A 14,443-nucleotide genomic window follows, 5' to 3' on the forward strand; every position below is an offset into this window, starting at 1 on the left:
ACAGTTCTGAAGGAGAAAGCAAAGAACAGTTGACATCAGGAACTTTTAATGAGTGTACCATTAAGGGCTTCTGTCTGCAAATTAAAAGGGGATTTGTAGCACACCCAACTGACTTCTCTGACCCTCTGTTTCTTTCCTGTTAATTATTGCAGTATTTTCATTTCAGTCTGAGTAGGCTTAACAGAAACATGGTGTCATCTTCTTGCGAACCATCAGGAGAGTCTTTTTGGTTGGTGTCTTTGCTTACATGCTATAACAGCGCAGTGGAAATGGCAATCACGAGTAAAAAGTGCAGTGCACAAGATGGGAAAAGACAAAGTTCATGCCAGTGCGAATTGTAAGCCAGTTTTGTGAGGCTAGAAATATCCATGTTTGGCTGCTTCTCTCTGCAGATTAATAAGACTGTTAAAGCAGCAGGTGCCTTTTTCTCATGGTTAAAAGCTTTCCTGTATGAACTGCGAACAGAAGAGTTAAAAGTGGCTTATCCATGCCCTCAGTTGGCATGCATACTTTCAGCTGAAGGAACAGAAGTGATATGTAAAGCAGTGTGCATTTTTGGAACAATGAGCTCTATCAGTAATGAATAATTGAGTGATCAGATCTCAAACTGGGCCTATAAATAGGCATTAATTTATATTTTTCCTTTGAGAGGGCATCAGATTTTTCTGAGCTGACAGTGGACTTAGAGTCCCTCAGAAGTCTGTTTTACACAACACTTCTCCAGTTCCCATGATGGATCCTTCGAAGACTGACAGCTTTGGCATTATCACAGCCCAAATTATTCTGTACTGAATCCAGACACATGACAAGAGTACACACAGGTCTGGGAAATCTGAAGACAGTGTTTTGATCAGCAAGCAGCCTGTTATCCCCACAATCACATCTACACAAGGTTATTGACATCCCTGGTTCCCATAGTGCTCCCTTCAGTTGTACTCTCATGCTTCCCATTTGCACATTTCCTATCAGCAAAGTCAAATTGGAATTTTGATACCCACAAGATGAAAACAAAATAACCTGTTCTGGTTTTGCCTTTGGAATGGCAAAATGGCTGGCTGTAGCCAAGCCTACTGGATGACAGGCGTGGGAGATGAGGGGATGAGAAAGTAGCCAGAGGGATTCCTGGATGGGAAGAGTGGTTTCAGATCTGTGTGGTTTGCCAGGAGCACTGGACTCATATAGTGCTGTAAAAGCTGAGTCCATACCTTCAAGCAAAATCAGGCAGTGTGCTACCTCTAACAGTTTGATGTTTGAGCTTATTTTGACTTTGTCAGCTGGTGATTTATGTTCTTTGTGCAGTCACTTCTTGAAAGTGTAGGGATAAAGACACACTACATGAAAAGAACTATGCTAAGATCTTCTGTTGTCAGTTAGAAATTAAAAAATCCTGGAGTCAGATGGATGAAGTAATCCATCCCCTTTTACACTGCCATTAGGTCAGAGGCATATCAGCCTGGCCCAAGGTTCATACATTTGAATAACTAATTCATGTGAGGTGCTGTCCTCTGATGATAATCAAGCATTCTTCCTCACTGCACACATCTTAAAGGAGATTCAGTTTTGTCTGTTTGCAACCAAACCAAACCATTCCATCTCACATTACTTTGATTTCCCTTATTGTGCTCTGCATTAATAGTCTTTTCATAGCTGTCCTTTGATCCTACCTTAGTACCTGTCTTTGTTGTAAGATACATGCCTTGGTTCCAGCTCAGTTTATCTGCTGTGAAACATTAAATACTTCATAAAATGGTTTGTGTTGGAAGGGACCTCCAAAGGTCATCTAGTCTGGGAACCTCCTTCTGCAGTGAGCAGGGATGTCCTCCACTAGATCAGGTTGCTCAGAGCCCTGTCAAGCCTGATTTTAAATATCTTCATGCACGGGACTTAACTCCCTCCCTGGGCAACCTGTTCCAGTGTTCCGTCACCCTCATGGTAAACAATTTCTTGCTAACATCCAATCTAAACCTGCCTTTCTCTCATTTCAAACCATTGTCCCTCATCCTATCACTTCAGGCCTTTGCAAACAGTCTTTCTGCAGCCTTCTTGTAGCCTCCTTCAAGTACTGGCAGGCTGCTATTAGGTCTCCCTGGAGCCTCCTCTTCTCCAGGCTGAACAACCCCAGCACCTCAGCTTGTCCTCATAGCAGAGGTGTTCCAGCCCCCTGCTCATATTTTTGTGGCCACTCCACCAGGTCCTGTGGAAAATGGACTAAACTAAGGTGATGTATGCCAAATGCTAGTGCTTAGGATTTGTATAACTGTGAAGTGTTTTTGTACTGTATGTGTAGTATTTCACACACATAGTGTGTAATGTTACTTACACACATATTTTCCATCACATTTTGCCATGGTATATCTTGATTTAAGTGACTCCAAAAAGGAAATCTTTGAAGGTTAAAAATGTACTGATGTGGCCTGTATTTATAGGTGCTTTATTAATATAAATAATAAAAGCAAGGTTTTTACAGTTTTTACTAAGGTCAAATGCTATCTAACTCCCCCTGAAATGAGCCTAAAGAAGTTACCTCAATATTTAACACTGAATTCTGTCTTGCTGTGGTGGAGCAAAGATTCGAAATGAGAGGGACAGGGATCTGCTGGAGAAGATCCAGTGGAGGGCTACAAGGATGATTAGGGGACTGGAGCACTGCCTTATGAGGAGAGGCTGAGGGACCTGGGGTTTTTTGTCTGGAAAAGAGAAGACTTAGAGGGGATCTAATAAATGTTTATAAATATCTGAAGGCTGGGAGTCAGGAGGGAGGGGACAGGCTCTGCTCCCTTGCTCCCTGTGATAGGACAAGGAGCAATGGATGTAAGCTGCAGCACGGGAGGTTCCATCTCAACACCAGGAGGAACTTCCTAACTGTAAGGGTCACAGAGCACTGAAACAGGCTCCCCAGAGAGGTTGTGGAATTTCCTTCTGTGGAGACTTTCAAGGCCCGATGTGTTCCTGTGTGACCTGTGACCTGTGCTGGATTCTATGGTCCTGATCTCGCAGGGAAGTTGGACTTGATGATCTCTTTGGGTCTCTTTGAACCCCTGACATCCTGTGAGATTTTGTCAGTGCTGTAGTTTTCTCATTGTTCTTACTGTCTCAGCTCATTTCAGTGACAGACTGCTACCTTCATTAATACACCTAGTTGCATTTCTGTGGGTAAAATAGCAGCAGTCTAACACAAGTCGCAAGCACTTCACCATTTAAAACTTTGGTTTTGATGGACAGTAATGGAGCTGGGCAGTGATATTCTTAATAGATTAAAAAAACCCTATGGTTTATTTATTGCACACTACAACAGAATAATATGCCCACGGGGGAAGTCATCTTTGCTGGATTGCAATCAATCTTTATACCCCGTGGAGCAACAGCAACGATTCTGAACATTGTAAACAAGACTCCATGCTAAGCCTGTGTCTTTGCAACAGCCACAAACATTTACTTCTCTGTAACTATTATGTGTAAAAACCTGGATACTGTATGGTATTTGGTAGATTGTATTTTTGTTGTTGTTGTTGTTTGTTTCTTTCCAGGTAAAATAATATTTGCTAACTATTTGCAATCATGTGGATAAAACTGCATGGAGGAAAGGGAAGAGTGCCATGACTTTCTGGGCAGTTTGGTGTGCAACCCACAATAATCTAACCATGGGAAAAAACACTGCTTCAAATAGCCTTAATTTCTTCCATTAATAAGCAGCAGCAGCAACTGCTCATAAATGTTTGGTTTAAGGCAAAGAGAGAAAACAAGCAATTCTGTTCATAATAACACATTTTAGAGAGCTGATGGTTTCTCATTTTTCCCAGGAGTCACAGCTGAAAGCTCTGAAAGAGACTGTGCAGCTTTGCTTGTCTTCCGTTCTGCACAATCAGCCTCCCACTAAGAATCTAATCCCTTCAAAACCAGCTGAGAAGCTGACATCCCCAGTTACAAAAGCCTCCAAAGTGCCATTCCCAGTGACAGGCACCAAGGTAAGGTTTCTCTCTCCATTTTTTCAAACCTATTTGAAAGTTTGCCCTGTAAGAGCATCAAACTGGAACTAAGGAGGATTTTAAATTCATTGGAAGATTAGGATGAATTTTGAGGGTAATTCTAAGCCTGTTTCTGATGTCAATAAACTTTTAGTAAAGTTGGGAAGCTACTACTTTTTTTTCCTGTCTATCACTTGGTAAATGGACCATGCCTACATAACAAATCTACAAGGAAGATGGATTTACATCTAAAATAAGGCAGGATGTTCATTCATAGGATTACTTACCTGTTAGGCACTGATAGTGAGTTTGTGGTAATCTAACACTAAACAGCAAGTCAGGTTTTGCTTATCATGGTTCTATTTTTTAAGTGAAGAAGACTAATACAAAATAGTCTGGGACAGCCAAATCAAATTTGCCAGGAAGGTTCTGTATAATTGATAATAGAAAACATAAAGGATGTTCTAATCGTGTAATATGGGAAAGGAGAAAGCAAAAGGGGGAAAAATTGTGATGAAAACTGTTTCAACTCAGCATTTTATTGAACTCAAGATACACAGTGATTAACACCTGTGCTGATAATTTTCCTCTCCATGGTTGCATGCTGCTTGTGAATTCAGGTGATACAGTTGTAGTGGTTTGAGCCTTAACTGGGAGTTAAGAGCTCAGATGGGGGCAAGGTTGAAAATCCCTCCCCTGCTCCCCACTCCTCCCTCCCAACAGAGAGGAAAAAAAGAAAGGGAGGGAGCAAATCCACCAAGAAATAATTTGGAGTTGGCTTGGAAGAGTTTTCTTTAAGATATATAGATATATAGAGATATATATAGAGAGAGATAACAATAGCAGGTAAGTTTCACAAGGGCAAGGAACAAGGATGGATGAGAGGAGGGGAAAAAAAACCCAAGAGTGCAAAACTAGTCTCTCTGAAGAGGCACAGAGGCAGTAGGGATCAGGCCCGACCACGTGGTAGAGGAGCAGGAAGGCAGCTGCAGTAGCTCTTGTCCAGGAAAGGCAGGAGCCAAAAAGGAGAGCTAATGGCTGCAGTGTCCTCCCTTTTATACCCTAGTTGGGCAGGGAGGGGGAGTGGAACAGATTCAGTTTCCCAGGGTGAAAATGCACTGCAGGGCGGGCAAAGCACTCACAAGCCCTCCCCACCCTGCTTCCAGGATGGGCCTTAACCCACCACATACAGTAGATTTAGAACTCAGTGATTTCAGTTAAGAAGGAATTTTATGCAGAAGAGTGACTTCTTAAGTTCTCTCCTGAAAACTAAATAGGAATTGCTAACTCATAGCCAATTTACAATTTGTAAATGGCAGCTGTTGATCTTCACTATTAGCATGGAGACTGAAACAAACAAGCAAGCAAGCAATATATCTGAGTGTAATTAAAACAGAAATAGAACTTCAGACAACAGAATATAATTATAAACTGGATCCCACATTCCTACTCTTACAATAAAGGCTGTTGTTTCCTTAATAACTTTTGCAGGAAGAAACCTTCATTCCCTCAAATTGCAACCTCTGCAAACAAAACACTGTATAAATTAGTGGCAGCACATGGGGATACTAGTGCTCATTTAGATTAAGATCACTGGTTCTGCATTCTGCAGGAGACCAGACTTCTTTTGTAGGTCAAGCAGTCTGAGTTTTGCCCCAGGATCTCAAAAGCACATTTTTCCTAGTTAATGTGGCTGTCGAATTCTCTGTCTTGTTCTTGTTGCCCTTCTCTTCAAGGTGGAAGTGTCTGTGTCTCTGTCAAGAACGCAGAGATGTGCTGAAGGGAAAGGCTCAACAAGTCTTTAAAGCATTTGAGGTCTCATTGGTTTTAGAAGTGTTACTGTAGTGCAATAAAAGAACTAGGAATACAGTGTAGAAATTGGAATTACATTATTCATATTTGGCAGAAATACGGAGTACTTTTCCTTCACCCCCACACCCACCCCATGATCATATTCATATAGATTTTGTCTTTAATGTTCCTGTTAGTAAAGTATAGCAGTATTTCTGTGCTCCAGCCTTTGGAGAACCAGCATTTAGTCCTCTGTGTGGGAAAGTGCTTGAATAAGTCATACTGCCTCTTTAACAGACAATGCTCACATTTCTCCCCACTTGGCATATGCCATGAAAATGTCTGAGAAAATAATGGCCTGCAATCCTCTTCTTCCACACACTGACACCTCATTATTATAAATCTGTGCATTATCTGTGATTATAAACCCACTGAAATCTGCTGCTGTGAAATAGGTTGTCAAAGAATCCTAGTCAGTCCATAATTATACCCTCTGTACTTGAGCCGTACTACAGAAGGATTTTGTAACGATGACATCCATTCTTATGTATCTTTTCCTTGCCATTTGCTTCCTCTTTCAGACCAACTAACCCTAACTAGGGTTTTCTCCATTTATTTGGGGTTCTTTTAATTAGATTTTCTTATGCATTTTTATGCAGCAGTATTTTTTATGTGAATATAAATGCGTTTGATTGTTTAAATACAGTTGTGTTTGTGAAAAATGGGAATCTCGGATGAGCAGCAGTTGTGCCTCTTGTCATGCCTGATAAAGCAGCAGTTTCATCTGCAGGGAAGAAATGATTTCTCTGCTTAATATCTTATTTGAAAGATATTCTCATCCAGACTAAAAATTGCTTTAAAAAATGTCCAATGTATTTTAAATCCACGGAAGGGTCCATCAAGCATTGCATGATGCCTCTGTCACTTGGGGACAATCATCCCTGGGACCTGGATGCTTCCTGCTTGAAAAATAGCGGGGGGCAGGAAGGGAAAATAAGTGGGTTGCATATTTTTATTCATAACTGATGACCTAACACCTGAGTGCTTGTTAGAGATGATATTTAACACAGAGAACATGGTGTAGAAAGGGTAATTAGGAAAGCAAATTGCCACATTTCTGGGGAAGGTTCATTTTTAAAAATTGATTTCCTAGTGAAGGTGCTTTGGTCTTTCCAGACAATGCAAAGAATGTAAAGAAGCATAGATCAGGTTTAAAAAAAATCAGAGTATAGAAGTGCCTGAATCAATGCAAAGAAGTTGTCGTTCTAGATAGCTTAAGAATTTGGCACAGTGGCGGCTAGTGGGATATCCTTACCTTTAAATTGCAGAGAAAATTCCCTGGCAGGGATCAAAAGCAGGATCAGTCTGTGACATGTCCTAAATGGGTTAATATTTGCAGTGTGCAAGAACATAAAATACAGAATGCACCACTTGAATTGGCACTAATACTTCAGACCAAAGCCATTTTACCTGTCATGTACCTGTCATAACACCAATACTGCTGCTGAAAGCATTGACCGTTACAAATGGATTTAGGGCTCTGTGCATACAAGTTCTATGACACTAACAACTAAACCAAGCATAACCAGAAGGCTGATCATTAATCCTGAACTATGAGGTCTTTAACTTTCTGAATTGTTGGCAATTATTTTTACTATAGAGTTTCTTTTGCTGTGTAATGTTGCAGCAGCAACCATTCTGTGTTCTGACAGTGGAAAATGTTCCCGAACTAGTTAAGAGCTGTTGGATGCGGCTTTCAGTGTGGCATTTCCCCATTCCCATTACAGGGGTGATGAGGAAAGAGAAAAACTAATAGAAAGGAGGAAGGCTGAAACTCCATTTTCCTTTTTTAATCTCCAGAGGAGTGCCAAAGCACCTGGGTTCTTAAAGGGTACTGCTAATGGATAGCAACCATAGCATCTCCTAGGCTGCCTGCTGTTGGATGTGTGGGTTGCATGAATCAGAGCTCTGGGACCAGCTTCCTCTTGAGGCACCTTCTGCACTTACTCTATCTTGGCATGACAAACAACTCTGTGAATTTATATGGAGTTAGCAGATGGAATGCCTTTTTTTTTCTCTGTTTTAATTCCTCTTTATAAATAGGTTAAAAATATGCATTGTAAAAATTCATAATAACAGCTATCGTTCAAGTATGTGCAGTGTAAAGGTGCCTGTGCTCTAAATACACCAAAATGCTTTAGCAGCACTGTGGAAAATTAATGGCAAACCACAGTCAGAAGTGAAACAGAAGCAAAACAGCAACAAAAAAAGAGGTCTATTTCCAGCACCAAGCTTGAATACAGAACTGATGGAGAATGCAGTGACACATATCAGAGTAATAGTGACTGCTTTGCTCTATAGTGGTTTTGCTTAATGCAAAAACATTGTTTCATGTATTCCCCAGATAAATTCCCTCATTAGAAATGCCCTGAGGTTTTTGTGTATTTTGTGAACTGCACTGTTTTAGGAGTGGAAATACACATTAATTCAAACTGTGAAGAATAGCACCCCCTCCCATCTTGTACAGAGCAGAGGTGGAAAGAGAAGGTATGAACGCTGCTCTGGTGTCCTAGTCTTGATGAAGGAAACAAAGGCTGCATAAGAATGAGAACTGTCCTCCTGTAGAAGTGTATAAGACAGATTAATAGGGGAACTACCACTTCATTTTAAAAAGACTTAAAGTTCTCCCAAGGAAATGCATCACTTCTGTGGTAAAAAGTGCTGCAAGGAGCCATTGCCTCTGTCTTTGATCTATTGTGAGTATTTTGGACTCCAGCATACAATGATCAGTGTAAAACTTCAGAGAAGTTAAAGTACTGTGGGCCACCCTTCTTTTATCTGCAAATAAGTACTTCATCCATTCCCCATCAAAGTAAACTTGGGGAACTTTATATCTTTGTTAAATCTAAGAAAGTGTTCTTGTATGAACAGGAACAAGGAGAGCTTGTGAGACTGTTCAAATGAGGTGCAAGTCTGGAAAGTTGGTCAATAGGAAAGTTGAGTCTGAAAATTATTTTTTATTTGTCATACAAGAAATTCAGAGGCTGAGTTTTCTGTGTTGGTACATAAACAATGTCTTTAGGTTAAATTCAAGCTCACAGTTATCCTGAGTGCATAGATACTAAGCAGGCTTGGGGAAGAGCAGCTGGAAAGCAGCCTGGTGGAAAAGGATCATGGGTGTTGGTGGACAGCTGGCTGAACAAGAGCCAGAAGTATGCCCAGGAGGCCCAGAACGTCAATGCCTTCCTGGCCTGGATCAAACCCAAGTGTTAAAAAAACATGTAGACATAGCACTTTGGGACATGGTTCAATGACCATGGTGGTGTTATGTCGATGGTTTGACTTGATGGTCTTAGAGGTCTTTTCCAGCTGAAATGATTCTGTGATTCTACACTTTGCTTCCACCAGAGTTAATGAGATGTCCCCGAGACCTGCAGTTTCGGTGACCTGTAGATCACTGCATTCAGCACCAGGACTGAATAACCATAATTAAAAAAGGCAATTACTAAATGCAAACTCAGCCACATTTATTAATGCACTCTAGTGGCATGCAGCCGTATAACCCTTTCCTAAGACACAAACAGTATGAGAATAAAATAGCATTGAAAAATGTTAGGATTGAATTGCAAACAGTTAGGAACAGTAGATCTCTTTCTATGGTATTTACCATGAAAATCTCAGGTGCTATGAGTATCTGCAAGGCAAATGCAGTAAGAAATCTATTTTTAAGGAGATAAAAGGTAATTTAATTGCAGAAGAATGAATGGCGTGGCATGTTCCTTCATCTAAGTTTCTCTCCTCTTCTTTTTATAGCTGTTTTTGGCCTGACAGGCATTTATTCTCACTTTGTTTAACTAAGATGCTGACCAGAGTCTTGCATTGTTTTTAATGATGCCTCAGAAGAGTGTGGCAGCTCTTCCTCATAGCTCTTCTTTCCAGGACTTGCTTCAGATTGAGCGTGTTTTTGTTATTGCCTCCGACAGCTTCCAGGGAAAGTTTTTAACAGCCCTTTCTCTTCAGTGACTAATTTTTAATAAAATTTTATTACATGCTGGAAAAACATTTAACAGCAGAGATCATTATATTGAAAGCTGAAGCCCTGTGCTTTTATTACTTACTTTAAAGAAGTCTTCATTATTAGCACATTATCTTGATAGTAAATTAGTTTTAGTGTTTTTTTTTTTTTTTTTTTTTCAGCTAAGTACAATCAAGGGAAAGTGGGGGAAAAAATCAAACACCTAGCATCTCTTATTAGTCCATAACTTAAAACCAGTATCATTCCCCTTTGAAGTTTTAGTGACATGATCGTTATAATCGTTGTCATTTTGTTAGCTATTTGACCTCAGTCCTTTTTGCTACAGAGTCTAAGTAGCTGGACTGGCCCAGGGTTCAACTCTCAAATTAACAATGGGCTAATGGGCTGGAGAAGTAATTGGTAACCATTTATTACTGCATTTTGGTGGCTGTTAACTGCAGGTCAGTTTGCTGTGTATGAAAAATGCTCCAAAGTCTCACTCTTAATATGCTCTTTTGAGGTCCCTTCCAACACCTAACATTCAGCACCAGAACAAGAGGACACAGTCTCAAGCTATGCCAGGGGAGGTTTAGGCTAGATGTTAGGAAGAAGCTCTTCATAGAAAGAGTGACTGCCCATTGGAATGAGCTGTCCAGGGAGGTGGTGGAGTCACCAATACTGGAGGTGTTTAGGAAGAGACTTGATGGGGTGCTTGATGCCATGGTTTAATTGATTAGATAGTGTTGGATGATAGGTTGGACTTGATGATCTCAAAGGTCTTTTCCAACCTGGTTAGTTCTATTTCTATTCTATTCTGTGATTCTGTGTAACAGTTCAACTTTTTAGGACCTTCAGCCTCATCAGCACTCACATTCAGCTGACTTACGTGGCAGCAGAATCAGTAAAACCATTCCACGGCACTCTCCCTCATAATCCATCCATTGTGCAAATGTTAACCTGGAAGGGGACAAACTGCCTTCCTCTCAATTTCCAGTTGGGAAGGTAATACCATAGTTCAAACTCATCATGGAGTTTGTTTAGCACAGCTTTATCTCCAAATTATGAGACACACCTGAGAAATATATACTCGATTTGTTGATTCCATGGTGCATCTTCCTTTGTGTTTCTGTTGTGATGTGGCCAAACACTGGACTAGGGAACTGCAAAGACAGAAAGAAAAGGTTAATGTGTAACTCACACTGCAAGTCAAGTGGGAGAAACAAGCGAAAAAAACAGCATTTCAATTCATGTTTTTAAGATTAGATTTGCCTCAGTAGAGTTGAATAAAACAGTTTCAATGTGATTGTAGAGCCAAAAATAGGAGAAGCACATCAGCTAGTTTCTGTTTGATGTGTTTTACCAAGAAACAAAAGAGTTACTGCATAAACACTCTGTTGAAAGGTAGTAAATTGGTTACATAAGTGCCAAGAACAATTAAGCTTGGTCAAAGTGACCCTTCATCCTCAGATGCTAAAATTGGGCCCAGATATTACAGAATATTCCATTTATTCTATCACACACGCTGATCTGAGATCTCCAATGTCAGCACAAAAGCCTAAATCTCTATTAGGAAGACATTAATAAGCTCTGCTTATCTCCAGATCCATCTCACAGAAATTAAAACTGTATCTATTATTTAGTGAAGAAGTTTTGGTGGTTGCTTTTTTTCCTCAGCACGTTAGGAGCTCGAGAGAAATGTCTCAATACTGAGGTGGTAGACAGCACATAATAAAACCCCCAAGCCTAGCCCCACCAGGCTCTGCAGTATAGTACTGGTACAAATGATGTACCTTTGCTCTGCACTTGGATATTTTTAATTTTTTAACTTTTTCATGTAGTTTTTGGTGGGGTTTGGAAGGTCCCCCTGGAGATGATCTAATCCAACCTTCCTACCTCAGCTAGAGCAGGTTGCCCATCTCCTCATCCCAGGTGAGTTTTGAAAGTCTCCAGATGAGGAGACTCTACAACCTCTCTGGGCAGCCTGGTCTAGTGTGCCAGCACCTTCAAAGCAAATACATTTGTCCTTAATTTCAAGACAAACCTCCTGCGTTCTTGTTTGTGCCCTTTGCCCTGTGTACCGTGGCTGGGCACCCCTGAAAAGATCCCAGCCCCATCCTCATGATCTCCACCCTTTAGGTACTTGCCATCCTGATTTAGACCTGTTCAGATCTTATGTTTTAAGTGCATGTGATAGCTCAGCCTAAAATGTATCCACTCACCTCACCTGTTTAGGACCTAAAAGAATGCCTGTATTTGTTGGGAGATGGAATTATTGCTGTAATTTGCCACAATATTCTTAATTTCAGTTGACTGATATTTCACTTATTGTCCCTGAGTGGGGTAAACCATGAAAAATGCAGCCTGGGCAACTGAATGAAACAAAGTTCTTTCCTATTATTTCCACTGATTAAGCGATCCTGCAGTTCACTATATAGTACTTGTGCTTTGTCATCTGTGAAATAAGGGGCACTGACTACTGCAAAACACAGTAGGAGAGCTATTTTGAGCATGCTGTTTGTCATCAGGTCCACACTTCTTCATTGTTCCAAACAGGTCGCAATTTATGCTGTGAAAAGCGAGAATTAAAAGCAGGAAGATGGAGAGAAGCTAGCATGAATAACTCTATCTGCTGTTTTAATGGCATGCAAGCACATTATCAAAATAGAGAATTATATTTCTTTCTTCCTAATCTACAGTCTAAATCTTGCCCTCCTCAAGCTTCAGTCCATTTCCTCTCATCCTACCACTCCAAGCCCCTGTGAAACATCCCTTCCCTGCTTTCTTCTAGGCCCCCTTCAGGTACTGAAAGGCTACTATAAGTTCTCCCCAGAGCCACCTTTTTTCCTGGCTGAACAGCCCCAACTCTTGCAGCCTGAAAAGCAGATCTAGCTTTCACTATGTCCAAACCCAGTTATTTCTCAAATTGCCCCCAATTCTTTTGCTTGACTTAGAGAAGTAACACATTAAAAGTTTGTAATTGAAATACAAATGATTAATGATGCCCAAAGCCTATTACCAAGTCCTTGAACAGCACAATAATTCAAGAAAGTCTTGATGCTCTGCATGGCAAATCCAGTTGTATTTCTAGGCCAGCCTCACAGAGCCTTCAATAATAAATGTAATTCCTTGCCTGGCCGCTTTAGAGGTTGTTCTACTTTCCCTTTTATCTATATAATATAGGTTTAGGTGCATTGGGTGCAATAAAGTACCTTGAAAGTAGTTTAGCACTGATGTTTTTATGCTTTTAAATATATCCAGCAAAATATGCAGGCCTATATGGTATAAGTAAGTGTTTTTAGAGTCTACTTCTCTTGAGATATTTATGCAAAGCTGTCTGTGGACCTTAACAACACACTATCAGATGAATTATAAAAATGTCTGCAGTAGAACTTTATGGTAACCCTGTGACCCAAGTGTGGTGCTACAAGATCTGAACTCAGGACTGCAATCCTGTAGTACTACATAAACATTTTCTTTCAACTCTGTGACAGGATTGGAAATTAGTCTAATGGAAATCCCAAACAGAGAGGTCACAGGAAAAGGCTCCATGGGGGGGTTAAAAAAAAATAGAGGTAAGGGATGTCCTACAGGAATTCCACTCTGTTTTGTAAGACACTGAGCATGCTCAGCTCCCACTGACACTGCTGTGGTGGTGGCCAGGGTTTTGCAGGACCAAACCCCTAACATGTTAGCAACAGCTTTCCCATGGCAGTCAGCTGTCCTCAAAATACATAATATAGAATAGAATAGAATAGAATAGACCAGACCAGACCAGGTTGGAAGAGACCTTTGAGATCATCAAGTCCAACCTATCATCCAACACCACCTAATCAATTAAACTATGGCACCAAGCACCCCACCCAGTCTCTTCCTAAACACTTCCAGTGATGGTGACTCCACCACCTCCCTGGGCAGCCCACTCCAATGGCCAATCTCTCTTTCTATGAAGAACTTCTTCCTAACATCTAGCCTAAAGCTCCCCTGGAGCAGCTTGAGACTGTGTCCTCTTGTTCTGGTGCTGGTTGCCTGGGAGAAGAGACCAACCCCCACCTGGCTACAACCTCCCTTCAGGTAGTTGTAGACATATTTACAGCTCACACTCTACATGATTAGAGGCAGCACTAGCCTTCACAAAATGTTTATATCATTAGCCCAACTGACTTGAAAGAAGGGAAATTGTATAGCCATAGAGCATTTCTCTTACCTATAAAAGGCAGGATTAACAAGAGCTGTGCAAACAGATGGAGCAGAAGAGATCTAATAGCACTGCTTCAATTACCTAACTGGATTATATGAAGTGTAATTCAGTTTTTGTTCTTTAAGGCACAAACCTTCATGTATTGATATACACTCATATAGTGGGTAATGTTTTTCAAAAGGTACTTTTCTCCTCTTTGCATATCAGCCATACAATTAAAGTGAGACAGAACACCTACCTGGTTACAAACAAAACCCCAACAGGTAATCACAAAAAGAAAAGCATTTCAGCAATTCTGCTGGCTTCTCTTCTGGAATAAAGTGTCACTTGCTGGCAGTAATACCAAAATCTCATATTGCTTTTTACTGACAAGGTGCAATTTCCATTTCCATGGACTCATAGCAGCCTTCCATTACCTACAGGGGGCCCGAAGAAAGTTAGAGAGGGAGTTTTTACAAGGACATATAGTGACAG

The 14,443-nt window shown here is 40.7% G+C and overlaps 1 protein-coding gene across 1 annotated transcript in view; it reads left to right on the forward strand.

Moving 5' to 3' along the window:
* LUZP2 (leucine zipper protein 2) overlaps positions 1–14,443 on the forward strand; it is a 159,684-nt gene that overhangs the window by 121,335 nt on the left and 23,906 nt on the right. The window contains exon 9 of the mRNA XM_054171665.1: positions 3,801–3,965. Within this exon, the coding sequence (XP_054027640.1) occupies positions 3,801–3,965 (165 nt within the window). The remainder of the gene's footprint in view (positions 1–3,800; positions 3,966–14,443) is intronic.

Source organism: Dryobates pubescens, chromosome 22 (assembly GCF_014839835.1).
Source record: "Dryobates pubescens isolate bDryPub1 chromosome 22, bDryPub1.pri, whole genome shotgun sequence".
NCBI classification, from domain to species: domain Eukaryota; kingdom Metazoa; phylum Chordata; class Aves; order Piciformes; family Picidae; genus Dryobates; species Dryobates pubescens.